Source organism: Protomyctophum bolini, assembly GCF_963924005.1.
Source record: "Protomyctophum bolini genome assembly, chromosome: 23".
Classification (NCBI taxonomy): Eukaryota; Metazoa; Chordata; class Actinopteri; order Myctophiformes; family Myctophidae; genus Protomyctophum; species Protomyctophum bolini.
Genome location: NC_137884.1, coordinates 17243806 through 17271638, shown reverse-complemented (window position 1 = coordinate 17271638; position 27833 = coordinate 17243806). Strand labels below are relative to the sequence as shown.

At 44.5% G+C, this 27833-nt stretch overlaps 1 protein-coding gene across 6 annotated transcripts in view; it reads left to right on the top strand.

Annotated features, from left to right (window-relative positions):
* Positions 1-27580, top strand: part of nav3 (neuron navigator 3) — a 199867-nt gene extending 172287 nt beyond the window's left edge. For 3 of the 6 annotated variants that reach the window (XM_080757629.1, XM_080757627.1, XM_080757632.1), the window contains 18 exons: positions 2010-2093; positions 2987-3098; positions 3735-3859; positions 6212-6235; positions 7087-7253; positions 8401-8487; positions 11577-11730; positions 12307-12493; positions 17626-17723; positions 18478-18573; positions 19693-19861; positions 20912-21147; positions 21860-22014; positions 22680-22751; positions 24005-24201; positions 24367-24485; positions 24725-24928; positions 26775-27580. In XM_080757629.1, the coding sequence (XP_080613755.1) occupies positions 2010-2093; positions 2987-3098; positions 3735-3859; positions 6212-6235; positions 7087-7253; positions 8401-8487; positions 11577-11730; positions 12307-12493; positions 17626-17723; positions 18478-18573; positions 19693-19861; positions 20912-21147; positions 21860-22014; positions 22680-22751; positions 24005-24201; positions 24367-24485; positions 24725-24928; positions 26775-26897 (2409 nt within the window). In that variant the 3' untranslated portion in view covers positions 26898-27580. The remainder of the gene's footprint in view (positions 1-2009; positions 2094-2986; positions 3099-3734; positions 3860-6211; positions 6236-7086; positions 7254-8400; positions 8488-11576; positions 11731-12306; positions 12494-17625; positions 17724-18477; positions 18574-19692; positions 19862-20911; positions 21148-21859; positions 22015-22679; positions 22752-24004; positions 24202-24366; positions 24486-24724; positions 24929-26774) is intronic. The other 3 variants (XM_080757628.1, XM_080757630.1, XM_080757631.1) reach the window with 3 other exon arrangements.
* Positions 27581-27833: the final 253 nt, after the last annotated feature.

The following is a 27833-nucleotide window of genomic DNA, read 5'->3' as shown; positions in this document are numbered from 1 at the left end:
TCTACCATGTACAGTAGAGTGCACATATCAGCCATTCTATACAGCACAGAGTATGGGGGCTTCTAAGCGTCAATATACGGTAGATGCATGCCAGGATTGAAAGCACAGGCATTAACTTTCTTTTTATTTGTGAGACTTTTTTTTAAACAATGTTTGCATCACTTTGGCTTTAACAACATCGATTGAATGATTGTGGTAATTTTCACCTTTGTGCTTCTAAATTATTATCAGAAATTTGATCCCCTTTTTATTTGGTGCCGTATAAAATTATTCTTTTCAGAGAATCCACTGGGTCCGGTCTATTGTTCTTTGAATACTCTTTCTAATAATCTTTGGAAGTGTCTGAACCGTCAAATTTGTTTAGGTTAATTCAATTAATTTGAATGAACCCTTCAGTATACTCAGTCTCTACTTTCTATACTGTAATAATGTATTGCTTTTGATCTTTTTTGATCAGAACTGCACAGAATTATTATCATTTTTTCCAGGAAAAGGATTAAGAAGCACAAAGTCTTCTAAACTGCTGCAGTATAGTGCAGCTCTGTTTTCTCTGTCTGGGGGGGGGGGGGGGGGGGATTATATTCCATGCTATGCCTTTGTTCACGTTAAATCGGGTTTAGGAGTTAATTTGTACGAACACACAGCAAAACGCTGCTAATTTAACTTGTATACGTCAATTTAGTTATGGCTTTTTCCACCGTCTTCATCGACACTGCCCCTCGTTCGTGTGCTGGAAATAGCCGATCTACAAGCTCTCAGCGCCTTGCATTGGGGGCTATTTTCGGTGTGCAGTATACTGTAGATCAGGCGTTATAGAGTGGTGTCAATGTGCCCGCGTGGCCCCGCGTGAGTCCTCCCGTGACTTTTTGAGGTGTCACTGTGCTGGGGGTATAAAAACAAGGAAGGATCTTCTCTGGCGGTCTGGCCGGTGGTCAACCTCTACCACTCCTGCCTCTCTGCAGAGACCACCAGGAGGGGGATAAGAAGGCCGGGGGGGGGTTCAAACCCAGCCGCTGGGGGTCGGAGTGGGTGTGGCGGCGCAGCACAGATGGTTCAGCAGCTATACGGGACACAAGCTCGCGCCCAAATTGCACCACCCGTGGGGTGGACAGGTGGACAGTGGGATAGGGTGTAGCGTTGCGCGCTGTGCTGGCAGGTGGAGTTGGATGGAGGAGGATGTGTTAGATACGGTTGACATTTCCAAAGGTTAAGACCTCCGCTGAGTCATCCAGGGATGCAGGGAGGAGGAGGCGGCGAGGCCAGGATAAGATCCTGGTATTTTCATGTGTGCATACAGTATATGTAATGTATTGATGGCATTGGTGTGCATTCATTGTGGTTGTGGTCGTGCACATCTGAAACTGTGTGCAACTGTGCATGCGTGTGCATGCGTGTGCGTGTGTGTGTGTGTGTGTGTGTGTGTGTGTGTGTGTGTGTGTGTGTGTGTGCGTGTGTTCACTACTCTCTGTGCCAAGCAGAGCTGATATTCTTTGATCTGCCCGGGCGGGCGCACTGCCCAACTCTGTGCAACACAGCGGTCCTGACAGGCGTCTCCGCCTCTTTGGCTTAGGACGGGTGGATGCGTTGGCAGCGCAAGAAAGAACACACACACACACACAGCACACATGCAAATCCAACACACGCACACAGGGCGGCGCACAACAGGCAAAAGCAAACATGCAGCATATAGCGCTATGTTCGCATTGTTGGACATAACACCATAACCTGGTGTTATGTCCAACAATGCCAACATGCGTAGAGCTAGACGGTTCTGGTTCTTCAGACAACGCAGAGCAGATGGTGTGATGCTGTCCTTCTCCGTGTCACAGCCCAGCTTCCTCAGATGGAAAACGAAGCGCGCGGCTAATCGCTCATAAGCCCCATTTTTCAATATGTTCCCAGATTGTTCCGTTTCCTTTCAAAACTAATTTCCATAATGGTTGATCTTAGGTCATGCAGGCAGGGTCCATTTTGTTTTGCATTCATGTATTTCTCTGTGCATTTTACAGGCTCACCTGGTGGCCGCCTTTGAGAAGAGTCTGGGGAACATGACCGGTCGCCTTCAGAGCCTCACCATGACAGCGGAACAAAAGGTACAGCAGCGTTCCTACACTCTCGGGAGGTTTTTTAAAGAAGAATAATTTTAAAGAAGAATAGTCTACTCATTAAACTCCATTTATGAGTCAAGGATGTTTCATAAGCCTAGGGTTCAAAGCAACCATTAAAGGCCTTTGATTTATTACAAAATAATAAGCAAGTGCTCTTGTGAACATTTCAGTTTTTCAATATGCTTTTCATCTGTTCAGTAAAACAATCCTGGTCAACGGAAGAGGTTAGATTACCTTGTTTACCCTGAAACACTGACCTAAGACCAGCAATATGTGAAATATATCTATATCATCTCTCTCTCTCTGTCTCTCTCACACACACACACACACACACACACACACACACACACACACGCCGCTGAGGAGTCCTATATAGCAGCTTGTAATCCTCTACAAATTAAAACAGACAGGGATGTGGTGCTCCCTCCCCATGCCAACCATTAATTAAAACAGAAACCCTATCTTCAGACCACAGTGGTTTGGGGGCGGGGGGGGGGGGGGGGGCTGGGGACCATGCACTATTCCCTCTATCTTGACGTTGATTCAGCAGAGTGGAGTTATTTATTTTATCTTATTTCTCATGCTAAGCAGGTGGGGCAGTGGAGTTAAGCTAATCCTCATCACAATAACTTCTTATCTGTGCTTTTCTTGTGGGAGGAATTATCGAGCGACTTTTACTCTCTCTACTTTTTGTCATTTAGTTTTGGATTGAACTGATGGCCTCTTGCCAGCCACACACACGAAGGGCAGACGGAATTCAACGTTTTCTTTGTGAGATTATTGCTGTTCGTGGTGTTCAGCTCCTCCGTATTATTCTTTTTTTTTTAAATATATTTCTATCTTTTAGTTTTTTATAATTTTAATTTCTCATCCTCTAGGAGTCTGAGCTGGCTGAGTTGAGAGAGACCATCGAGTGCCTGAAAACCCAAAACACAGATGCCCAGACAGCCATCCAGGTGGCGCTCAACGGCCCTGATCACCTGCACAAAGGTAACACACACATTTTATTACATTTGTATTTTCTTGTGTGTGTGTGTATGTACAGTAGTATATTAGTGTCTTTGTCGTAAAAAAATGCATTATTATACAGTATATTTATTTCATATAACATAGGCAGATAGGGAAAACTTCCACACTCTATTCTTCATAAGAAATATGGAAATTGTGTTTTTCAAGACAATACAAAACAAATGAAAAATAAACATTGTCACGGCGTGTGTCAGCCTCAGGAATCAGACGCGAATCCAAGGCAGGTCTAACCCAGTCACTTCTTAAACAAACGAACCAGAGACAGACAACACACATAATAGAAAGGCGAGGCACGCAAGGGAAATACACAGTCCAGTTATAGTCATAGTTCAAAAAGTCACAGTAAACGAATGAATAGAAGACGAGCCAAAACAACAGACACACAGCAGAGGACTGTTAACAGTCAGATGTGTTGAATAGTAGGGCTGGCCAGTGCATGTGTTTTATGAATTCTTTATTTTACACCCTGCGGGAATTGAATGACGAGAGAACGAGACACACACACACACACACAGACACACACACACACACACACACACACACACACACACACAGTCAGTTTATCCATTTGTAACTCTGACAACCTCTGGTTTCCAGATCTGCGGATCAGACGACAGCACTCCTCGGAAAGCATGTCCAGCATCAACAGTGCAGCCAGCCATTCCAGCATGAGCAGCCTGGGAAAAGATGCAGAGGACAAGAAGAAGAAGAAGAAGAGCTGGGTAAGTCCAGGGCAGCACTGAGGACGGATCCATTGGCAGGACAAAAACAACCCCAGCAAGTCAAATGTAGTCATGATGACGTCCTCCGGTGACTCCGGTGATGTTCAAGACTAGGCCAGATCATTTCCAGGACGTCTTCACCAGTTGAAATATTATAGCTTATTCTGGGCCAGATCTGACCAGTAATGATATGACGTTAAGTTGATCTGTCCTCGATCGGACTCTCTCTGATTCATCCATGGGGACGTCCGTCTTAGTGGGCCGAATGTATGTTGGTTGAAATCAGGTGATATTCTGGGCCAGATCTGACTAGTCTTGGTTTGACTTCACTCATTTGTCCAGGTCCTGACCGTGCTTGCATTGCCAGAGACCGCTTCAGATTATGCATAATTCTTTTCAGCAAATGACACCTTCAAACGACAAAGTATATAAGCTGTACTTCTCTGACTGCTTTGTACTAAAACTCTAATACTTATAATGTCCAACAGCCTTTGGAAATAATGCACACGATCCACTCCTGGGTGCAACTAAGGAATAATCCAAACCCTTATCTCTCTCCCTCTTTCCCTCTCTTGCTGACCTCTGGTTCAACTGCACAAGTGGAATTTAAATGTCTTTTTTCCTTTGAGCCAAGCATAATAGCATATCAGCTGTTCCATTTCACACTCAGAAAGGGAACATAGGTTTCCAGGCTTTGGTAGGCAGGGACGTGCACACAATCACATAGACATTAAAGGGGGCTTCAGCCCCTGCCCTTTTACCCATCTGTAAAACAACGGTCTTTTTTATAGTGCCCTTTACTATGGTGAAAGAAATGTAAATGTCACTCCTCTCCTCCTGCCGGAAGGCAGCATTGAGGAGAATTGCTTTTTTTCCCCGAAGTCTCCTGAACTTGAACACAGTATTTTGCGCTGAACAAATTTGGTTTTAAATCCATGTCGTATACACACCGCATCTCCACTAGCTAAACAGTGCTGGGTTGCGCCCACAAAAATAGCTGATCTACAATCTCTCAATGCGACGTGTTATGAGCTTGTAGATCTGCTATTTTTTGTCCAAAAGTGCCCTCTTAGGGGATTTCAGCCCCTGCCCCTCTAACACTCTCTGAGTCTCTGCACGTCCCTGGCAGTAGGGCTGCAGTATGCCCCCCTCCCCCTCAAAGTTTCATCGACGGTGCAAAGTGTTATTGGATTCAGCCAAATCCAGGCATGCCAAGTGAGTCAAACAAGCTTAAACCCAGTCTCATAAATACAAATTAGGCCCATATATTTAAGTGGCTGTTTAATTATTCATCTGCATGAATTCTTCTGCTGTTCCCACGTGGGATGAGACTCTGGGAAGAGTGTTGCAACGCAGGGAACGGGACTGGCTGTGGTCAGTCGCAGGGAACGGGACTGGCTGTGGTCAGACAGACAGACAGACAGACAGACAGACAGACAGAGACGTGTATAGCTGCAACAACGAATCAAGATGAAACTAATAAATTAATAAAATAAGAATAGACTAAATCGATTACTCTAATTACAGCATTTTAAATTCCTGGCATGTGGTACAAAAACTAGAAACTAGAAGTGCAGCCAGGGGTCGACTGACTTCCAGACATGGACAAACCACAGATGGGTGCCATCAGGCATCCACATGATGCCAATCAATCAATCAATCAAGCATACCGTTGCGTGGACAGATGGGGTAAAGTAGGGGTGCCCACACTTTTTTTTACTTGAGAGCTACTTTTCAAAATGACCAGCTCAACAAGATCTACCCACCGAAATATCCCAAAGCCCCCTCGGGTACATATTTAAACTATTTTCAGTTTTTTGTGCACAGCAACACTCTTGAAAACATTGCATTGTGGGTTTGAGCCCTTTTCTTTTTTTTTTTTAAGATATTTTTTGCGGCTTACGCCTTTTATTGGTTTTTTGAAGGGACAGACAGTAGGCTGACAGGAAACGGGAGAGAGATGGGGGATGACATGCAGTAAAGGCCGTGTCGTGCTCGGGAGTCGAACCCGCGGCACACTGCGACTGGATTACCAGTCGGGTGCCCAGACGGTTACACCACCGCCTGGGCGGTTTGAGCCCTTTTGATGTCACTCAAACAAGTTACCTTCATTCAAGTGGCAGATGCCAAAAATAGTTTGTTTTTTTATATTTAAATAAAATATTCTTTAGGGACATGTCATGTGATCTACCTGCACAGCCTGTGTGATCTTGGGCAGCCCTGGGCTAAAGCATGAGAAGGTGCCTGCATGCATTTGTGCGGTTAAGGCGTGTGTGCTTCTGTTTGGGTGTGCTTAGTGGTGGGCGTACGGTATACGTGTGCTTTAACACTGGGTGTGTTCTGTACCTTCAGGTGGCTGATTCCATACCGGCACAGGTCAGTGGGTTCCCAAACTACCATGTGTGGCTGTGGTTACTCATCCTCCTCTCCTCTCCTCTCCTCTCTCCCTTTCTCTTCTTCCCTTCAGCGCAACCCCTCCTCCTCCTTCCACCCCTTCCTGGAACTGTCGGCATGGAAACAACTACCCCCCCCCCCCTCTCTCTTCTCCTGCTCCTCCATCTTGACTGCCTGTTTGTTCTTAGTTTCCTGCAGGCCCTTAATAAAAAAAACGACCGTGGCTTCACCAGTGGCGTATCTACAATAAGGCGAGGACAGGCGTCTGCCTGTCCAAATCCATTTCTGCCTGGCCAAAATCAATACAATGAGACAAAAACAAGGCCTGAGAACTATTAGTGGACAGCTGATTGACCGTTGCGGTAGAACGCGACCCTCAATCACCCATTGGAATGTAAATGCAAGCCTTTCAGCCTTTGTATCCTACTTGTCTGGCAGGTATATCTCTTTGAGAACCTTATACTGATTGTGCGCGGGGAGACGACAATTAACACTTATCTTGCCTGCCCAAAATGTTATTCCTGGAAACGCCACTGGGCTTCACCTTCACGTGCATTCTAATTTTTTTACGCTTATGGCCGCCATCAGAATTAACCCTTCCTCCTTCCCCTTTTCATGTCTTGTTTCTACTGACCTTAGACATCCACCGTTGCTTGGAAACAGCATGGAGTGAACCTCCTGCCTCACTGGCAGGATGTGTGGTGGTCATGGGGAAAATGATGACGTCTCGGGAAAGTGACCTCCCGTCCTATAGTGTGCGTGTAGCGGCGAGGGGGGGGTGGGGACGGGGGTGGCGATATTAACATCAGCTCTTGTATATCTGTTGGTTGCAGCTTCGCAGCTCCTTTAAGCAGGCTTTCAGCAAAAAGAAGACCAAGTCCCAGTCGTCGCACGACGAGATGGAGGAGATGAGCGACTCGCTGCCGTCCTCGCCCAAGCTTCAGCACGCCAGCAGGCAGGGCAGCGTCCCCATGCTGAGGTCGTCCCCCTCCGCCACAGAGTGAGTTGGATCAGACACTTCATCTGCCCACAGATACACATACTGCAGTGATGTAAATAGGTTTTCAATGTAATGAGTCCCGGGGTGCAGGGATGGTCTTCTAGATGAGTCCCAGGGATGGTCTTCTAGGGGATGGTCTTCTAGATGAGTCCCAGGGATGGTCTTCTAGGGGATGGTCTTCTAGATGAGTCCCAGGGATGGTCTTCTAGGGGATGGTCTTCTAGATGAGTCCCAGGGATGGTCTTCTAGGGGATGGTCTTCTAGATGAGTCCCAGGGATGGTCTTTTAGATGAGTCCCAGGGATGGTCTTTTAGATGAGTCCCAGCGATGGTCTTCTAGATGAGTCCCAGGGATGGTCTTTTAGATGAGTCCCAGGGATGGTCTTCTAGATGAGTCCCAGGGATGGTCTTTTAGATGAGTCCCAGGGATGGTCTTTTAGATGAGTCCCAGGGACATTTTATCCCACTTCAATGACGTTAGGAGTCATATTTTACAAATTGCAGCATTTAACTCCCATTTAATTTTACATGGTTATAATGTGGTTATATTCATGTAGAAAACAGAAGAAGAAATGATTATTATAACTAAAGTTAGCTAAATAAACTAAAATAAAAAACAGTACAGTAGTGCATCACGTGTATGCAGAGGTTGTTGTTTTACGCATAGACTGCGTTTTGGGATGCAAAATGCACCCTATTTTAATCTCTGATACTGTACATACTGTACATATGCAGGCAGTACTGTACGTAGCACTGGTTCTCAAAGTGGGGTCCAGGGACAGCCAGAGGTCCTTGAGGATGTTCCAAGGGGGTCTCCCAGCCAAATTACGAGACGGTTTAAACACGTCTCCGCTATGGCGCAAAATCTTTTCAAATTGTGGTCCACCAAATATATGGATTTGGGGGACATGAACATGTTTGAGAACCGCTGGTTCAGCACACAAGCATTCATTGGTAATGACTCTCTCAGAGTCACCACAGAAGCAGCAACCCCCAAGTCAAACTAATACCTTTCATCACTCTTTTATTTTATTTTTTATTTTTTTATTGTAGAACAAATTGTCACCTCACTTTTGTTTCTTTTATTTCTCTTCTCCCACTTGTGTCCGTCGACCTCGTACACTTCTCCCCTCCTGCCCCCGCTGTAGAAAGTGCGTTTGCGATAGCAAGTCCTCCCCCATTTGGATGCCAAAGAAAAGGCAAAACGGTCATGTGGTCTACAAACACAGATCTCGGTAACGGGCAGTGTGTGTGTGTGTGTGTGTGTGTGTGGTGGTGGTAACTGGCATGCTTCAGCAAAGTGTGTGCGCCATGCAGTGTGGTGTGTGTGTATGACTTTGATGTGATTTGGGCCGTGCAGTGTGGGCACGCGGGTGAAATTACCCCTCAATGGCTTCTGACAGACATACTAGGGGTTGGAACGTGCATCCAGCAAGTCCAGCCCGGCAGTAGTCACTTTGAGTGGCACCACACAAAGCCACAAACGGACCCCTCACCAACCTTAATCCAGTCGTTTTAACGGACCCCTCACCAACCTTAATCCGGTCGTTTTAACGGACCCCTCACCAACCTTAATACCGGTCGTTTTCACGGACCCCATACCGACCTTAATACCGGTCGTTTTCTCACTATTACTAACCCTACCCCCAAACCCCAAACCTAAACTTAACCGCAAGCACGTCGCAACGGGCACGGACACAAAAATGATATGAGCAGGATTCGAACCCACTCAACCCAGGAGGTATGGATTGAAAGACTATTACCTAATGAGCCATGCTACAAGCTGGCTGCCGAAATTCTACTTCATTATAACACGCCCAAGTCATGTAAAAGAAACAGAAAAACCCCGCCCAGTAAGGAAATAAGTCTGTCAGAAGCCATTGAAGCCGCAGTGCGGTGTGTTTGTGTGACTTTGATGTGCTTTGGGCCAGTTTGGTGGCCAGTTTGGGATTTATTTTCAAGTAAGTATCAGACCTCTGGAGCACAAAGCATGATGGGGAATCTATGTTTACAGAAAGTAGTGGTCAGCTGAAACAGTTGCTCTTTCCTCACACAACGTTCATTTACTTGAGATCTGTACTTAATTCTATTTGACTATATGTAAATATTTACTTAATTTGTGTATTAGGAAGCTTATGACTTTCACTCCACTAATATTTCAATGACAAATATTGTATTATGTATTATTTTATATTGTACTATATTGCAAAAATACATTATGATCTTTGGGGGTGATTTCTAAATTGCAACACAGCAATGCATAATTATAGTAAGAACATTGGTATTTGTACTTTTGAATTATTCAATATTTTTCAAAGCATGCACTTTTGAATACTGTGAATTTAGTGTTTCTAAAAGCAAGTATTCCAGTTATTTAACTCAAGTACAAATGTGATTGAGCAACTTCCACTTTAAGTTGAGTATTTGACCAGGAGCATATTCTTACACTCAAGCACTTGAGGTCGACTACTTGTAGGAGAAGGGCCAATTTGTTTTCCTTTTCTCTCCGCTGATGGAGACCCCATCTGCCAAAGAGAGACTAGCTCTAGGTTCTATTCTCATCTGCTGCTGTGTAGTGTGCCCGCTGGAGAGCTGATTTGGCCTCCTCTGTATCTTTGGAGGACGTTCTTTCATCGATTTAGACCTGACACAAGATTCTACAAATACCTTCTAAACCCTGACAGTTTTCTGGAAAAAACCTTTCTATGTCAGTGGTTCTCAAACTATTTCATGTCAAAGAGTCCCAGAATTATCTGTATTTGGCCACCGACCACCATCTGAAAATATGTTGTTCCAGGGACACCCCCCAGAAGCAAAGATTTGAGTTAAGAACGTTCGCTCTGAAAGAATCACGATTAAAGAAAGAATAGCAGATCTACAATCTCGTAGCGTGGCACTCTGTGCCGCACTACGAGCTACGAGATGTGCGAGGTCAGGTTCTCAGTTTCTGGTCAGAAATAGAACTGTGAATTGCCTGAGTTTGACAGCTGTCAGTTATGTTCTGAATAATCAAAGTAAGCACAGCATGTCTGATTTGGATCCAAGGAAAATGTTGCAGTGCGTTAGGTGTGGAATGGAGGCTTTCAGATGGATTTGAAATTGATTACAGTATAATAGTACTTTAATTAGTTCAAATACCTCAACATTATCCCCACGTAAAGGTGCACTCTATCTAATCTTCCTGTGAAGAGTAAGACCAGTCAGCTTTATTTTGACTTCCCAAATGAACATTAGTTGTCTCCACCAGGCCGAAGGCCTGTTTTGCACTCAGTGTGTGTGTGTGTGTGTGTGTGTGTGTGTGTGTGTGTGTGTGTGTGTCTCCGTCCGTGTGTGTGTCCATCCGTCTGTGTACAGCTAATCTCCGGCACCGTTAACCCGGTCGATGCCAAATTTTGCACACACACTCCCTGGATGCCAACGAGAAGGCCGACTTTAGATTTTTTTTAAATATATTACTCCTACAGATTCTGTCCAAAAATCCCGCAAATCGTTACACATATCTCTATAGTCATGTGTTCAAGCCGGATCTGTCCGATATTTCATATTCCATCCTAATTGGCTAACATTGGCTTTCAAAGTTTGCAGGATTGGCCTGTTTTGAACAAAAAGACTCAAATCATGTACGCAGCGTGCAATTTATGTGAAATCTTTCACAGACTGTCCTACTAGGCTGAGGAATATACCTCACCCTTTTCATATTGGCTTCTTATAGTGCCACCAACAGGTGGATCTTTGCTAAACAAAATGGAACAAAATGGAAACATTTCCATCAAGTAAGAAGAAATGTCACCCTTTTCACATTGGCCTATTATAGCGCCACCCGGAGGCCACAACCTGACTTGCCCTGGTGGAGACCTGTGCCCAGAGGGGCACTGTTTCTAGTTTATCATGTAGTTAGACGAACACATCTGACCATTTAACGGAGCAGCCGAACGGCTGACATGTTAATGAACTGGTCAGCATTTTGCAGAGCATGTTTATTGTAACGGTCAATCGATTGATTGTGTTCCGGCTCGGATCAATGGCACTAACATGGTATACTTCAAGTTCCTATTTATTGGTATCATAATGAAAACCGCATTTTTCAAGGAAAAATACCATGACATTTAAAAATATATATTTTATTATTATTATATATGTATTATCAATAAAATCTTAGTGTTTTGCCATTATTATTTGGGCTCCCACTTGTAATATCCTCGCGACCCACAGGTTGGGAATTGCCCATTTACAGTATGGCTCTCTCCAAATTGGTGTATTTGTGTGTTTGTGTGTGTGTGTACTTGCCGAGCCTGTGAAGTGACCCCCCTCTCCCTGGTTGCAGTCTCTGCGAGTGCACGGAGGCCGAGGCGGAGACTATCCTACAGCTGAAGAACGAACTGCGGGAAAAGGAGCTCAAGTTGACGGACATTCGGCTGGAGGCGCTGAGCTCTGCACACCATCTGGACCAGATCCGAGAGGCCATGAACCGAATGCAGGTCAGCTAGGGGACGACATCATACAGTGGGTTTTTTTAGACCACTTCCAACATTGACACCAGTATATGTGTCTCTGTTGAGCCTTTTTCCTTACATGCAGTGAAAGACATTTTGTAGATTTTAAGCTCTGTAAGCCCTCAGTTCCGGAAAATAAATCTGAGACATATTTTTGCTTGCTTAACTCGCTAAGATTCCGATAATAATCGCTGATGATCCCTCGCGTTCATATTTTTGAACGAGAGGCAGGTCAGAAGTCAGAAATGAATGATACGAGGTATTCTTTCTGCAGCGGTAAACTAGGAAGTGACCGGGACTGTGGATGAACACAGAGCGAGTATGGTGGCCTTGGAGGCCAACTCAAAAAGAAAAAGAAAATCTGAATATTATTCTCTCGTTTGATATCATTGAAAATGCGCTAGCAACCCGTCGGTTGGATTGCTTATGACCTGCCCACGCGTCGTACGGTCTACCAGTTAATGTGAAAACTGAAAATAAACCTTGTTTTAAAAAAGAAAAAGGGGGGAAAAAGCAATGCATTCCATCCCGGCCAACTTGCTTCTTTGAAACTCTTGACAGAACGAGATCGAGATGCTGAAGGCGGAGAACGACCGCCTCAAGTCCAGCGGCAACGCCACGCCCACGACCACGCCCGTCAAGACGGCGCGGCCGCCGTCCGAAACCTCCAGCACGTCCTCGTCATCCTCGCGCCAGTCCCTGGGTCTGTCGCTCAACAACCTCAACATCACAGACACCATCATGTCAGGTCAGTCCCTGGGCAGTGTTGTTTTCGTTGTTTTTCACTGACGAAAATGTTATGGAAACTAAATAAAAAGTCATTACGATGGCATCAAGGCCCGTCAAAATACATTTTAGTCGACTAGATTTAGTCGACTAAAACTAGACTAAAACTAAGACATTTCAGGTGACTAAAAAATGTGACTAAAACTATACGAGAACTATTCAAAACTATAATCTAATTTTGCTGCCAAAAACAACACTGGTCAGTAGTCCCTGCAGGTCTGTCGCTCAACAACCTCAACATCACAGACACCTTCCTGTCAGGTGTAAAATCAGCCATTACGATACTTTAACAATGGTTAATAAAACTTCTGTAATCCATTACAACGATTATTAATACACTGCAGCATTTGTTTTGGATCTAGTCTGGATTTACAGACTAGAACCGTATAATTGTTCCCAGAGATTAATTAATTCCAGGGGAGCTGCTTAAAATGATGAAATAGCTTTTCATTCTGTTGCGAGCGCTTGCAGCACAGCACAAAACTATAGAACACAGGCAAAAACACATGCACGCACGCACACACAGGCCTGCTCTGTTTGAGAAGACTAAGTTTGGACCTCATATTTACATACTGTAAGTGTAATTAACATAGAAAGTCCAATTCTCTCCAAGGACTTAATGCCGCCGTTAATTGATGCAAGGCTGGTGTGGGTAGAGGAGAGGGCTGTGTGGAGCTGTTATCACTGTAGCGCAGAGCTCTGAACAAAGCCAAACCATCTGAGTCAAGTGTTGCTGCACGTCCAACATGCAAAGGAAAGGAGGGATACAGATTAAAATGGAGAGGGAGCGACATGCCCACCAAGTTCCTGTCCACCCCCGTGGAGACTATAGGGTTCAAATCCTCCATGCTGCCTCCAGCTTGGCGGAGCACTCCCAACAAACAAACCCGTGTTCTTGGGTGGAAAGCCGCTTTGGGAGCTACTGTAGAGCCATCTTTGTCGCCACATTAGTGACTTTTACAAGTTGATTGGTTCACCAGGGAGCGGAACTTGTTAGCATAGTGTGTTTCTCCGCATCAGTATATAGTAGATTGTATCATCATCACAATCATATTACAATTCAAGAAAACAGTCTGTCTTACACTTCCTTAGCATGGAGCAAGACTGCTGCTCGCTTAGGGGCCCATCTCACAACGCCACGGCGCACGGACCTGTGCTCCCGCCTCAATGTGCGCTGCTTACAAGCATGGTCACCAAAACATTTTCTTGCACTACCTTCATTTACTACATTTTCGCCAAAATCAACTCCTAGCATCGCCATCGCCCCCACGGCTACCACTACTCTACCACCACCCAGTGGCGGAACAACATTGGGCCGGGCCGGGGGGTGAGACAGCACGACCGGGCCTCACCGAACCAGACTACCAACTGCACCCCCCCCCCCCCCCCCCCCCCGAACGGAAGAAAAAATAATTACGTTAACAGTTGCTGCTGAGCTGATCACAGTCACAGATAGAGGGAAAGTGTTATATTTGGTTGATCGTGTCTGTGTCTGTGACATTGCGCAGCAATGCACACACGAGAGAGAGAGAGAGAGAGAGAGAGAGACAGAGAGAGAGAGAGAGAGAGAGAGAGACGTAGAGAGAGAGAGAGAGAGAGAGACGTAGAGAGAGAGACGAGAGAGGTGCTGCGTGTTAAAAAAGAAATAGGCTATACTCATCTTTGTGTTCTGTTTCACCTTATTGCTTGTTGTGTAGGTGGTCTTTTTTAACTATATATTTTTTGATCTAAACTGGAATTTTAATGTCTGGATCTGGATTGAGCCCTTGCTCCAGCTACCTCATGGGTGAGGCCCAGGCTCTTTGTTAGCCTACTGCTACCAGGTTTCACCTAGGCAGCCTTCGCCTTCAAACTTCCAGGCACCAAAACAGCCTGCAGCCAGCCAACACCCGGCTTCACAAGGCCTCCAACAGCCAGGCTACCACAGGGCAGGACGTCAGCAGCCAGGTCTAACATCAGGCTCCACTAGGCCTCCAGCAGAAAGGCTTTTTCAGGCCTCCAGCAGGCAGGCTACCCCAGGGCAGCCCTCCAGCTGCCTGGCAACAACAGTCCCCACAAGGCCTGATACAGCCAGGCTACACCAGGCCTACAGAAGCAAGGCTACCCCAGGGCAGGCCTATAGGTGCCAGGCAAGGTGCTTCAGGCTCCACTAGGCCTCCACCTGCCAGGCAACATCAGGCTCCACTAGGCCTCCAGCAGCAAGGCTACACCAGGCCTCTATCAGGCAAGCTACCCCAGGACAGGCCTCCAGCTGCCAGACAACATCGGGCTCCACAAAGCCTCCAGCAGCCACACATCACCTGGCTCCACCTGCCAGGGATCTTTTTGACTCTGCATATCATCTCGGTTTTGTGAGACCTTTTGTTAGCTGTTTTGGTGAGTTATTTTGGTTTTTTTACTTTTTTGTCCACCTTGGTTTGACTTTTGCAATCAGTTACCATGGGTCCCAAAAAGAATGCGGTCCAGGAAGAAGAGTTTGTGACTGTCTCTGTTCTTAATGATATGTTAGATCAACAAAAGCAATTTTTCAAAGAACTGATGGATCTACAAGAGAAGAACTTTAAATCTTTCTTAAGTCTCATCATGGACTCTACCACAAAAAGAGTTGATGAGCTGGTGAAAACAGTCTGTGACCTTAAACATAGCCTGGAGTTCACACAAGCAGAGACAGATAGTTTTAAAAATGCAAATGTTTTGAACCAGGCAGCACTTGAGTCAAGCACTTTGTTGCTTGGCCAACTGCAATCTGCTCTTGACAAGATCTCCTCTAAAGAAGACTATCTAGAAAATCAGTCTAGGAGAAATAATATCCTGGAGACCCAAGACTTTTTAATAATTATCGACCAATATCAGTGTTACCATGTTTTTCGAAAATTTTGGAGAAACTGGTCTACAATAGAATGTTTAACCATTTAAATGAACACAATATCTTATATGAGCATCAGTATGGTTTTAGGAAACGTCATTCCACCGATATGGCCCTTTTGCAGCTGGTTGACAAAATCTATTCAGCCATTAATAACAATGAATTTGCTCTCGGCATATTCCTAGATCTTTCTAAGGCTTTTGATACTGTTGATTATACTATATTACTTGATAAACTACATAAATATGGATTTCATGATAGAACACTACAATGGCTGAATAGTTATGTTTCCAACCGTGAACAATATGTATATGCCAATGGTTGTTCTTCATCCAAAGTCAAGTTGTCTTGTGGGGTCCCTCAGGGGTCTATTCTTGGACCTTTATTATTTATTGTTTACATAAATGACCTGGCTGCTGTATCCTCATCTTTTACCCCAATTCTGTTTGCTGATGATACTAATTTGATTTTAACTCACAAGAATTTTGAATCTCTCATAAAGGAGGCCAATTCTGGCATAGCTATGCTATCCGAATGGTTTCTTGCAAATAAGTTATCCCTAAATGTAAATAAATCTAATTTTATAGTTTTTGTGAGCAAAAACAAAAAATACTGTCATCATAGAGCTAAGATCTCTATTGGTGGGATTGAAATGAGTCAAGTTTCATCCACCAAGTTCCTAGGAATCCTGGTGGATGAAAAATTGTCTTGGAAAGAACACATACATACAGTAACCAACAAAGTTTCAAGATCATTTGGTATCATCATAAGAATTAGGGGCCTGGTTCATCAGGCTTGCCTTTTAACCCTCTATTACAGTTTGATTTATCCTTATCTCATTTATTGCAATACTGTTTGGGCAAGTACATATCCATCCAATCTACAAAAATTATTAATTATTCAAAAGAAATTTGTAAGAATAGCTACCTCTTCTCACTATTTGGCTCCATCTGCTCCTTTGTTTAAAAATCTAAATGTACTGTCTATCTATGACATTAACATTGTACAATCCTGTTCTTTCATATATAAATGCACTTACCTTCCAAATATGCTTCCTACAACTTTCAAAGAATATTTTAAGACCAACTCTCAGGTTCATGATTATAATACTAGACAATCTGACAATATTCATCCTCCCTTCAGCCGTACCACTCTTAGCCAGTTCTCCATAAAAGTCAGAGGTTCTTTACTCTGGAATTCACACATACTTATTGCCAACTCCGCATCTTCACTCTGTAACTTTAAACATAGATTGAGGGCCAGCCTCTTGAAGTTACCCTCTCCAATTTAACATAATGTAGCGCATACACGCACGCACGCACGCACACACAGGCACACACACTTCACAAGTGTAAATAATGTATTTCTTGTTTTTGTTTTTGTTATTTTCCATACCTATGTTTGATTACTTTGTCTTAATATTTGTATATTACTATTTGTTTAAATTGTATATTAACTTTGGTGAGAACCACTTATAAGCCCTCCCTGGGTTTCTTTTCTCACCTGCACACACTTCTTTTATTGATTGTTACCTTTTTGTACTGTTTTTATTGTGCGAAATAAACTAAACTAAACTAAACTAAACTTGTACAGTCCAGCGCAGTACAATCTCATCAGACATGATATTTTGCTAAAGTGTAGGCTATTATAGGCTATATGAGCTCTGTATCTGGTTAATTGCGGGATTTTTGGGGGCCCGCTGGTTTTATCAGTCGTGAGTGACTGTAAAAAAAATCGTCAATCGATCATCTGAAAGCCCGGGCCCCCCGGAGGTCCGGGCCGGGGTGTGACCACCCCCCTCACCCCCCCGGTAGCTCCGCCGCTGCCACCACCGCAATCTGTGCCAACGTTATTTGCTAAGTTTCCACTGTTCGAACGTCACTCGATATAACTTTTAACTAAACGCGGGTGAAACGGCGAAGGCATCCCCGGCTAAAAGCCAACGATCTGCCCCCAACACCACGACATTAGCCGCACAATGTACATAATTTGGTGTTCATGATATATTTGAACAGGTAAGGACTAGTATAATCAGACCATGTTTTCCTGTTTCTCTTATTTCAAATATTGCCTTCAAATAAAGTGTTATATCAATGTCACATGACAATGCCTGAATTATTGTTCATTCAGTCTTGCTCAATTAATTTTTATGGTAGCATAACAGTAAGGAGTCACAGTGGGATATCATTTTTAATAAGTCAATGCTCTTGTCAATGTTTTGTTTGCAGATATTCTCCTCGATGACGGCTACGAGGGCAATCTGCGCAAAGAGGGTAGAAGTGTACGATTAGTGGTCACCATCAACAGTGGCTTCAATAAGACCAAGGTAAGTGGTAGAGAGATCTGAGGGGTCCGGGGACCCCCAGGGGTCCTTGAGGGAGTTCCAGGGGGTCCCCAGCTAAATGATAGTTTGGAACCAAATGGACCCTTATGGGTCTGTAACTCAGAGAGTGTACAAATGTTGTACATTCTCAGAGTCAAATTAACATGGATTTTACTATATAAATTGGGGGTCCCAGAGATAGAAATGCCATTAAATGGGGGGTCCGTAGACTAATGCAGGTCAAACCGGGGGTCCTTGAAATGAAATGGATTGAGAAGTAATAATAATACAGCATCCTTTATGAAGTATTGTTTAATATTATTGTTTGCTTTATTTATCCACAATTTGATAAGCAAATCAAATTTGCAGATAGAGTAACATTCACACAAAGACACACTTACTTACTTACTTACTGCCCTTTACGCCGGCTGGCATGTAGGGCGGAAACAAAGGATCTCCACTTCAGTCTGTCCTGGGCCAGCGTCTTTATAGATCCCCAGGTGTGATGCAGGGTCTTCAACTCTCCCTCCACTGTCCTACGCCAGGTGTTCTTGGGTCGGCCTCTTTTGCGTTTGCCCTCTGTTGTCCACAAAGACACACGCACACACGCAAACACGCACGCAAACACGCACGCACAGCCTCGGTACAATAACTTCACATCACTTGACCAAAGGCACTGATGGAAAACCTTTACAGCGCAACACCCATCTGTCAACAGAAAACTCATTATAATGATGAACAATGTTTTTGTTCCCAGGGTTTGCAAAAACAACAGTACCTGATTGGTTCCATTGGTGTGAGTGGAAAAACCAAATGGGATGTCCTGGATGGGGTCATTCGTCGCCTCTTCAAGGTACATTTATACTTTAAATATGCCTCTCTGACACATGTTAGTAGTTCTAATTTATAAAACGTATACTAAGCACAAAAACACCAAATTGTGTATGATTATCATTGACAATTGGACTCACACTGAATACTAGGGGAGTAACGATACATTTTAACAGCAACGATGCGTATCACAATACGATACATGGACGATATTGGTTCATTATGGCGATACAATACAATTCAATGATTTTAAATCGATACAGTAACTTATTTAAAATACATTGACATTTTTTTAATTAAGTAATTAAAACCCTCTTTTTCATTTTTCTTCTAAAAATGGCTAAATACCACGCACAAAAATGTAGTATTGATACAATCGATTAATTGCATACCAAAACGATTCGATACCGATCATTTCCGTTGCAAAACGATACGGTACGATACATAGTCAATGTTGCTGTTTTCATTTCGATATATATATATATAGATTCTTGAATCGATTTTTGGATGCAGTTACTATATCGTTCCACCCCTGCTGACTGTGGTCATTTAGCTGTATAATTACAGCGTGTCCATCAGACTACGTTATGTTATAATTTAGCTATTGAAAAATAGCAGATCTACAAGCTCATAGTACGCCACCGAGTGGCGCGCTACGAGCTTGTAGGTCTGCTATTTTTGAAAAATCATGAAAATATTAATTTCAGAAAACTGGAGGATTTAGAAGAACGTTTTTTTTATTTCGAGGTCAGGCCTAAATGGTTTAACCCGTTCAGGACGGGAACCCTTTTTGGTGTTTTAAGCATTATGTTAAACTTTCTGCTGTTGAAAAAATAGCAGATCTACAAGCTCATAGCGTGGCACTCGGGCCGCGCTATGAGCGTATAGATCTGCTATTCTTGAAAAAAACGTGAGAATGTGGCGCAAATCTTTGAATATAATATTCTTTCAGAGCGAACTTTTTTTTAACTCAAATCTTTGCTTCTGGGGGGTCTCTGGAACAACATATTTTCAGATGGGGGTCGGCCATTGACATAGAAGAAACATAGGGTTTTTCCTGAAAACTGTCATGATTTAGGAAGCATTTTTGTAGAATCAGTTCTCGGGTCTAAATTTATTTCCCCCCCCCCCCCCTGTCCAGGAGTATGTGTTCCGCGTGGATCCGCTGACCAGCCTGGGCCTGGGCTCCGACAGCATCGTGTGTTACAGGATGGGGGAGGTGGTGCGCGCCCACGCCTCTGAGCTCCCCGAGCTGCTGCCCTGTGGCTACCTGGTGGGCGACAGCAACATCATCAACATCAACCTCAAAGGTACACAACAGAATAATGTGCACTTCTGTCTGTGCTCTCAATCTGATGTAACATCGGTGGTTTACTGGAGAGAAAGAATACACACTAAAAGTGTTAAATTATCCATTCGCCCCCCCCCCTGTATTTCCCTGAGTCACGTCTGAGTCAAATGTAAAAGTCTATTTTGTTTACATTTGTACATTCTTGGATTTACAGCTTGTTAACACTTTGTCTGCCTTGAATTGTTTAATCCAACGATCAGCTCTGCTTAATACGCTAAACCCGCTATTTGTTTAATGCGTTTAATTCAGCGTTTTAAAATAATTAAAAAGAAAGAGCGGATTTGTCGCGGACCTGCTGACGAGGCCGTCGCGTTATGATGACGAAAGTGGAAATCAAACTCCCGGGGCCAGTGGTGGTCGGGCCAAGGAAATGAGCCCAATGCAAGTGAACGCGGGGCTTGTTTGGACTACAACACGCTGTGGAGGCTGTTCTTGTCTCGCATTGTCATCTATCGGACTATATTTAGCTGGATTTCCGTGGATCAAAGCGCCAAATACTTCGGTGTATGCTCCAAAGGTAATAAGACAATATAGGCAGCGTAGAATATTGGATTAAATAGCGGGGGAACGCGGGTTACACTGAGACAGTATCTGTTTTCAAAGATACAATCTGGACATTTTGGGAGGCGCTGTGGGCAAATTGCAGACAGCAATGAATGCTCAAAACTCATCCATCATCACCCCTAAAAAAGGGAAAACAGCGCCCTCTTTTGACGTGGGGGGTCAACAGTCTGTCTCGAAAGACTACCCTGCCTTAACCCACTTTGGGCGGGAACCCCTTTTGGTTTTAGCGTTATGTTATGCTTTAGCTATTGAAAAATAGCAGATCTACAAGCTCTTCTAGGTCTGCTATTTTTGAAAAATCGAAGAACGACTGACATAGAAACATAGCTTTTTCAGAAAACTGTCAGCCAAGAATTATTTTTAGAATCTGATCCCAGGTCAGAATGGGCTAATAAACCTCCCTTCCCTCCCTCCCTCCCTCCGTCCACCCGTCTCCCCTCCCTAGGGGTGAAGGAGGGCAGCATCGATGAGCTGGTGTTCGACACGCTCATCCCCAAGCCCATCCTCCAGCGCCACCTCAACCTGCTGATGGAGCACCGGCGGATCATCCTGTCGGGACCCAGCGGCACGGGGAAGTCCTTCCTGGCCTCCAGGCTGGCCGAGCACATCATCCTCAAGTCGGGTCGCGAGGTCACCGAGCACAACGTGGCCAGCTTCAACGTGGACCAGAAGTCCAGCAAGGTTGGGATGAATGGATTGTTTGTTATTTTATTATTATTGTTTATTTGTCAAGGGAATTACAAATAGACATTATTTACAGTATAAACAGCATGAAACTCGTTAACTGCATACTGTTGCATTCACTTGCATTCAATGGTCCGCATTCAAATGCCTGTATCTCCAAATCGGCGCAATGAATGTCATTTCTGGTGAAAACAAGGTTTTTCAACTGGCCACAGCCAGCGCTGTGATACTCGCGGTCGGGTGAGAGAACAACAACCGGTCAAGACACCACACACAGCATTTTGTCATATCTGGCTCTTAAAAATAAGTGTAACGTGCGATAAAACATTGGCAATGCACGATTTAATGCTGGCGACAAGACAGTTCATGGTCATTAAAAAGCATAAAATAAAATGTAATGCCCGTTTTATACTTGGTTGCGCACTAGTGTTGTGTTACAGCTTATTATTATATCCACCAGCTCAGATCAGAGCACGTTTAAACACTGAAAGTAGATAAAGTTCTTCAAGTCAAGTGTGACTGACTTGTAGATCCTCACTCAGAACACAAAGTGCTGCTAGTGGTCTGTGAAGTTAAATGTTTCAGCACCGGTAGCTGACTGCATGGATGCCGCGTTGACCACACAATTCTTTCATTTACGCACGTACACACATGCACTACTCAACAAATACAGATACTGAACTGTGTGTGTGCATGTGCGTGTGACCAGGACCTGCGCCAGTACCTGTGCCACCTGGCTGAACAGTGCAACTCTGAGGACAGTGAGACGGAGCTTCCCACGGTGGTGATCTTGGACAACCTTCATCACATCGGTTCCCTCAGTGACATATTCAACGGTTTCCTCAACTGCAAATACCACAAATGGTGGGTAGCTTTTAAGAGCATTACCAACCACAGGCTTCATCACTGCAATGTACACAACAATAGACGGTCTTAATTATCCACAGCGAAAATTGAAAGATGTACTACTGTATGTATATTTGAGACTTAGTACGGTGTATGATAATTATTAATTTACAAAAAGAATAATATAGATGTAGACATACGTACAAGGTTTCTGGCCAGCAGCAAGCTACATTATGCTTTCAAACTGATGATGACTTGTTGACATCTCTGCCATTTAACCCATTCATGACAGGAACCCCTTTTGGTGTTTTAAAGCATTATGTTATACTTTAGCTATTGATAAATAGCAGATCTACAAGCTCCTAGCTTGTAGATCTGCTATTTTTGAAAACTTGTGAAAATGTGGTGCAAATCTTTCAATGCGAACGTTTTTTTACTCAAATCCTTGCTTCTAGGGGGGGTCCCTGGAACAGCATATTTTCAGATGGGGGTCGGCGGCCAATTACATATATTTTTGGGGGTCTCTGACATGAAAATGTTTGAGAACGACTGACATAGAAACATGGTTTTTCAAGAAAACTGTCAGAATTTAGAAGATTTGTAGAATCGTCCTCGGGTCTAAATGGGTTTAAGACGGCTTCTCTGACGTTAACCACACTCTGCTGTACTGTGTCTTCGTCCAGTCCGTACGTTATAGGAACCATGAACCAGGGAGTGTCTTCTTCTCCTAACCTGGAGCTCCATCACAACTTCAGGTTGGTAACAGATACATTCCTTTAACAAACCAAAACATAAATGAAACGGGATGAATGCTTTTCAATACGTTCATATCCACTGGACTGGTTGCAGAAGATATAATGAATTTTTACTTAATTAATTTAAACGTTTTCATTCTGTAGTGAATCATTCTGAAGGGTTAGAATTAGGGATGTTTTTTGCTCCCGATCCGATTCCGATTATTTGAAAATGACGTGATCGGCCCCGATTTCCGATCACCCGATCCGATCGGGACAACCCTAGTTAGAAGTCCTAATTCTAATGATGCCACATTTTAACTGCAGTGCCTTTGAATCCATGGGCTCATAGATTAGAAGCTAAAGGGTTTTCCTCCCCAAGGAATGGTTCTAATTTATTCACTTGGATAATTAGCTTTTGTACACACAACACACACTCAAGGTTTTTGCTTCGAATATTTGACAAGTTAATGGCGTGACAAATCAGTTGACATTGGGGAAAACCTATCCTTGGCCAGATGAGTACCTGACATTTTAATTTAGCTGACTTTAATTTATGATGATTTCTATGGGGCTATGTAATTAGCCCCATTGTTTCTTGAAAGGCAGCATAAACTATTATGGTTTGGTAAATATCACATAAGTGGTGCACTCGTAGCGTTTCCTTTTTGAGTGGTGCAACCACTCCAAGGAGCAGCAATGTCTGTGTTCACCTCCAAGGAGCAGCAATGTCCGTGTTCACCTCCAAGGAGCAGCAATGTCTGTGTTCACCTCCAAGGAGCAGCAATGTCTGTGTTCACCTCCAAGGAGCAGCAATGTCCGTGTTCACCTCCAAGGAGCAGCAATGTCTGTGTTCACCTCCAAGGAGCAGCAATGTCTGTGTTCACCTCCAAGGAGCAGCAATGTCTGTGTTCACCTCCAAGGAGCAGCAATGTCCGTGTTCACCTACCTATAGTATGTGACTACCTATAGTTGGGTGCTGTAGGGTGCTGATTGGTTGTGTTTCATTAGGTTGGTGCTGTAGGGTGCTGATTGGTTGTGTTTCATTAGGTTGGTGCTGCAGGGTGCTGATTGGTTGTGTTTCATTAGGTTGGTGCTGTAGGGTGCTGATTGGTTGTGTTTCATTAGGTTGGTGCTGCAGGGTGCTGATTGGTTGTGTTTCATTAGGTTGGTGCTGTAGGGTGCTGATTGGTTGTGTTTCATTAGGTGGGTGCTGCAGGGTGCTGATTGGTTGTGTTTCATTAGGTGGGTGCTGATTGGTTGTGTTTCATTAGGTGGGTGCTGTGTGCCAACCACACGGAGCCGGTGAAAGGCTTTCTTGGCCGTTTCCTGAGGCGGAAGCTGATTGAAACGGAGATCGACAGGAACATGCGCAGCAACGATCTGATCAAGGTCATCGACTGGATCCCCAAGACCTGGCAACACATCAACGGTTTTCTGGAGGCGCACAGTTCCTCTGATGTCACCATAGGTTGGTCTTCACATGCGGTGCACGCATGCACATACAGAATACACTGTCATGTCCATTGGGTTGCACACTGCGCAGATCCAGTCTGGTAGTTATCCAGTCTTGGTGCCTCAAATTCATTAGCATCTTCCAAACAAATGTATTTCCTTTTGTCATGGATCCATCCAGGTCCGCGCCTCTTCCTGTCGTGTCCCATGGACGCAGAAGGCTCCCGGGTGTGGTTTACTGACCTGTGGAACTACTCGCTGGTGCCATACCTGCTGGAGGCGGTCAGGGAAGGCCTTCAGGTCAGTGCGTGCTCACACTCACGCCTGGAACAACATCTTTTCAGATTGGGGTCGGCGGCCAAATACATATAATTTTGGAGCTCCTTGACATGAAATAGTATGAGCACCATTGACTTAGAAACAGGCTTTTTTTTAATACTGATATAGTATGTGCCATAGCAGAGCTCTTGTTTAGCGGCGGGTATCAGTACTCGGCAGAGCATCATTTCTCATTGCCTCGTCCTTCGTCCGTTCCACAGCTCTACGGCAAGAGGGCGGCGTGGGAGGACCCCTCCAAATGGGTGACGGACACGTACCCCTGGAGCCCCGCCTCCCGGCAGCAGGACGGCCAATCGCTGCTGGAGCTGCGGCCCGAGGATGTTGGCTACGAGGGCTACAGCTCGTCCAAAGAGGGGGCGTCGTCCAAGCAGGTGTCTCAGAGCGACACCGAGGGAGACCCGTTGGTAAGGACCTAAACTCGCGTCACCAGGCTTTCCACCTTGGAGGAAAGCCTGGTCTGTGTTACAAAAGTGCCGTGTGAACCGGTCTGGAGCGGATGATTTTGTGGTATTGTTTTGTCGTCATCAGGCAGGAACAATCATCCGGAACCTCCCTTTTCCCTTAATCCGGAAGAATAACAATAAAAGCTCTCATCTGCAGCTATTATTGAGAAAAATTGGTTTGAGGGAAATGGAAGTTCCGGGAAGATTGAGGACTACAAATTACAAAACAATACTACAACATGACGTAGCAATATCATCCGCTCCCGACCAGATCATGAATAGGATGTTTATGTTTATCTTTATTTATTTGATATGGAACATCACAATCACATTGCTCATTGCACGGTTGTACAATTTGTAGATGCATTGTTTACAGTGTGTTAGACAAGTGCTAGATTTCACCAACTGTAAACAGGAGACTTTTCTAAAAAAAATACAGTAACACTTTAGTTTTAAAAAAGTACAAAAAAATATGTACTAATCATATTTTACAACAAAATTCCCATGATTACATTAACCTACAAATCAAAGTAAACATAATCACTCCAGTAACCAGTCAGAGTCTATACATGTGAGCACAGTTTATTTGCTTTCAACCATAGTTTGAGTCCTCTGTAGAACACCGTTACCGTCCGTCTCTAGTTTTTGAGCGGTAGGCAAGGAGTTCCAAAGGTTTGCCTCCCTTTACTGAGAAGACAGTTGTTACACCTGGGAACAATGGAGCGCCGAAGTCCTGACGTAACTCACTCATCCCCTCGATTCCCCAGGTTCACGGACGTAATTTCTCTATGGAGAATAACAAAGGGTGATCTTAATATTGTCTACTATAAGCATTGTGGTCCAAAAATAAACAAGCGTTATTGTCAGGGAGGTGTCTCTGTAAACGTCATATGCATATGAGTGAAATGGTCGGGGTGACATGTTTATTTTTCATAACAGAGTACTTATATGAGGCGATCTAAAATCCCGCTATGGGGATTACAATGCAAATAAAAAGTACATGAACCTGTGGATTTGCGCCCTCTACCGATATTGACGTCAGAGTATAGGGTCTGTTTGGTTGTATTTGTACACATTTTTTGTATTGCAATGTACGTGTACTCACTGTACTGCTCTATACAGTTACCACTTGTTGAGACTGGTGTAGTTGCTCGGAAGTCTGTCAACCAGTCCACGGAGCATTGGAGTTTGGAGGCGCTCGTCGGAAACCGCTCAGTGGTTCCACCCCGTTTCTAAACTACGCGTAATGCAGGAGGTAGCAGGGCGTCGCGTTATTGCAAAATGAGGAATTTCTTGACAGAAAGTAGTTCATAGCACGCACGTCTACGGTTGGATTTTTAAACGTTGCAAATAGAAAGAGGATAATTCAAGCTGTCCGTACAGCTGCAATGTTGGTGAGTTTATTGTCGTTTTAATACAATCACATTGGGCTTTTCTGTTTGGATGTCTGGGCTGTCAAGGCCAGAAAGTAGTTTTCGGGTCCCATGGGTCTTCAAAATAAAACACTGAATAATAAGTAATCTAATATGCTATCATGTATGATGCACTGTTCTTTCATTACTGAGGTCGACATTATATTTTCACATTTAAACTTCCCTTTTGGTTTTGTGACACACTACATACTTAATACAGTATTATTGCTTATTGCTGTGTGTGTGTGTGTGTGTGTGTGTGTGTGTGTGTGTGTGTGTGTGTGTGTGTGTGTGTGTGTGTGTGTGTGTGTGTGTGTGTGTGTGTGTGTGTGTGTGTGTGTGTGCGTGTGCGTGTGTGTGTGTGCGTGCGTGCGTGTGTGTGTGTGTGTTTCCAGATGAACATGCTCATGCGGCTCCAGGAAGCAGCCAACTACTCCAGCACACAGAGCTGTGACAGTGACAGCACCGGCGGTCACCATGATGACCCGCTGGATTCCTCACTGGAGTCGGCACTCTGAAGCCCCCGTTTCGTTTGTCGCGCGCCGGTAGTCGCGCGCGCCGGGAAGTTGCGAACTTACGAGCTAGATGCGTTCGCCGCGACCGTAAGAGCATAGATTAGGCGGGAAACGCCTGCACGACTCCAGGCGGGAACGCCTTTGTAAACCCCGCCCACTCCCCACCACCGACACACCAGTATTTGCCAACACCAGGAGGCGCCACTCCCCACCACCGACACCCCAGTCTCTGCCACCAGGAGGCGCCGTTCCGTCTAGAGTGCGAATGTCCCACTCTGAAGCAACACCAGAGTCAATCGTCAGACAATAACGAGACTCGGTGTATTCTTTAATAATCACGGTTATATTATCGTAAGATGTTTACAGTGGGGTGTGAATTCAAAATTAGTTTCGTTTTTTTTTGTTTTTGTTTACAGAGGTGCTGCGCACGTGCACACACACACACACACACACACACACACACACACACACACACACACACACACACACACACACACACATTAAATTTACCCACAGACATATACGGTCGGTATGCATACACACGCCAGGCATACATGCATCCTTCCTGCCCTCAACTCAGACCTCAGTTCAGCCATCATGTGATGCTGGTTCTGTGCCCTAAACCTCCTCAGTTGTTCAGGCACTGCCAAGACCTCTCTCAGCCCCCCCCCCCCCCCCCCCCCCCCCCCCCGCCCCCACCAACATGCCAGCAACAAGCACAACAACAGCGCATTGCTTGTGTCATCCGGCCAAACCACTACTGTGAAGTAAAATGGACCAGTGCCAATGTTTTATCGTTTGATTTACTGCCAAGCATACACACACAAAACTGTCTATCGCACGAACGCGTGTGTTTTATTATTATTTCATTCTATTTACAACACAGCTGACCAAGATTGGGAACTTTGGTTTTGTTATAAACTTTTCACACTGCTCAGT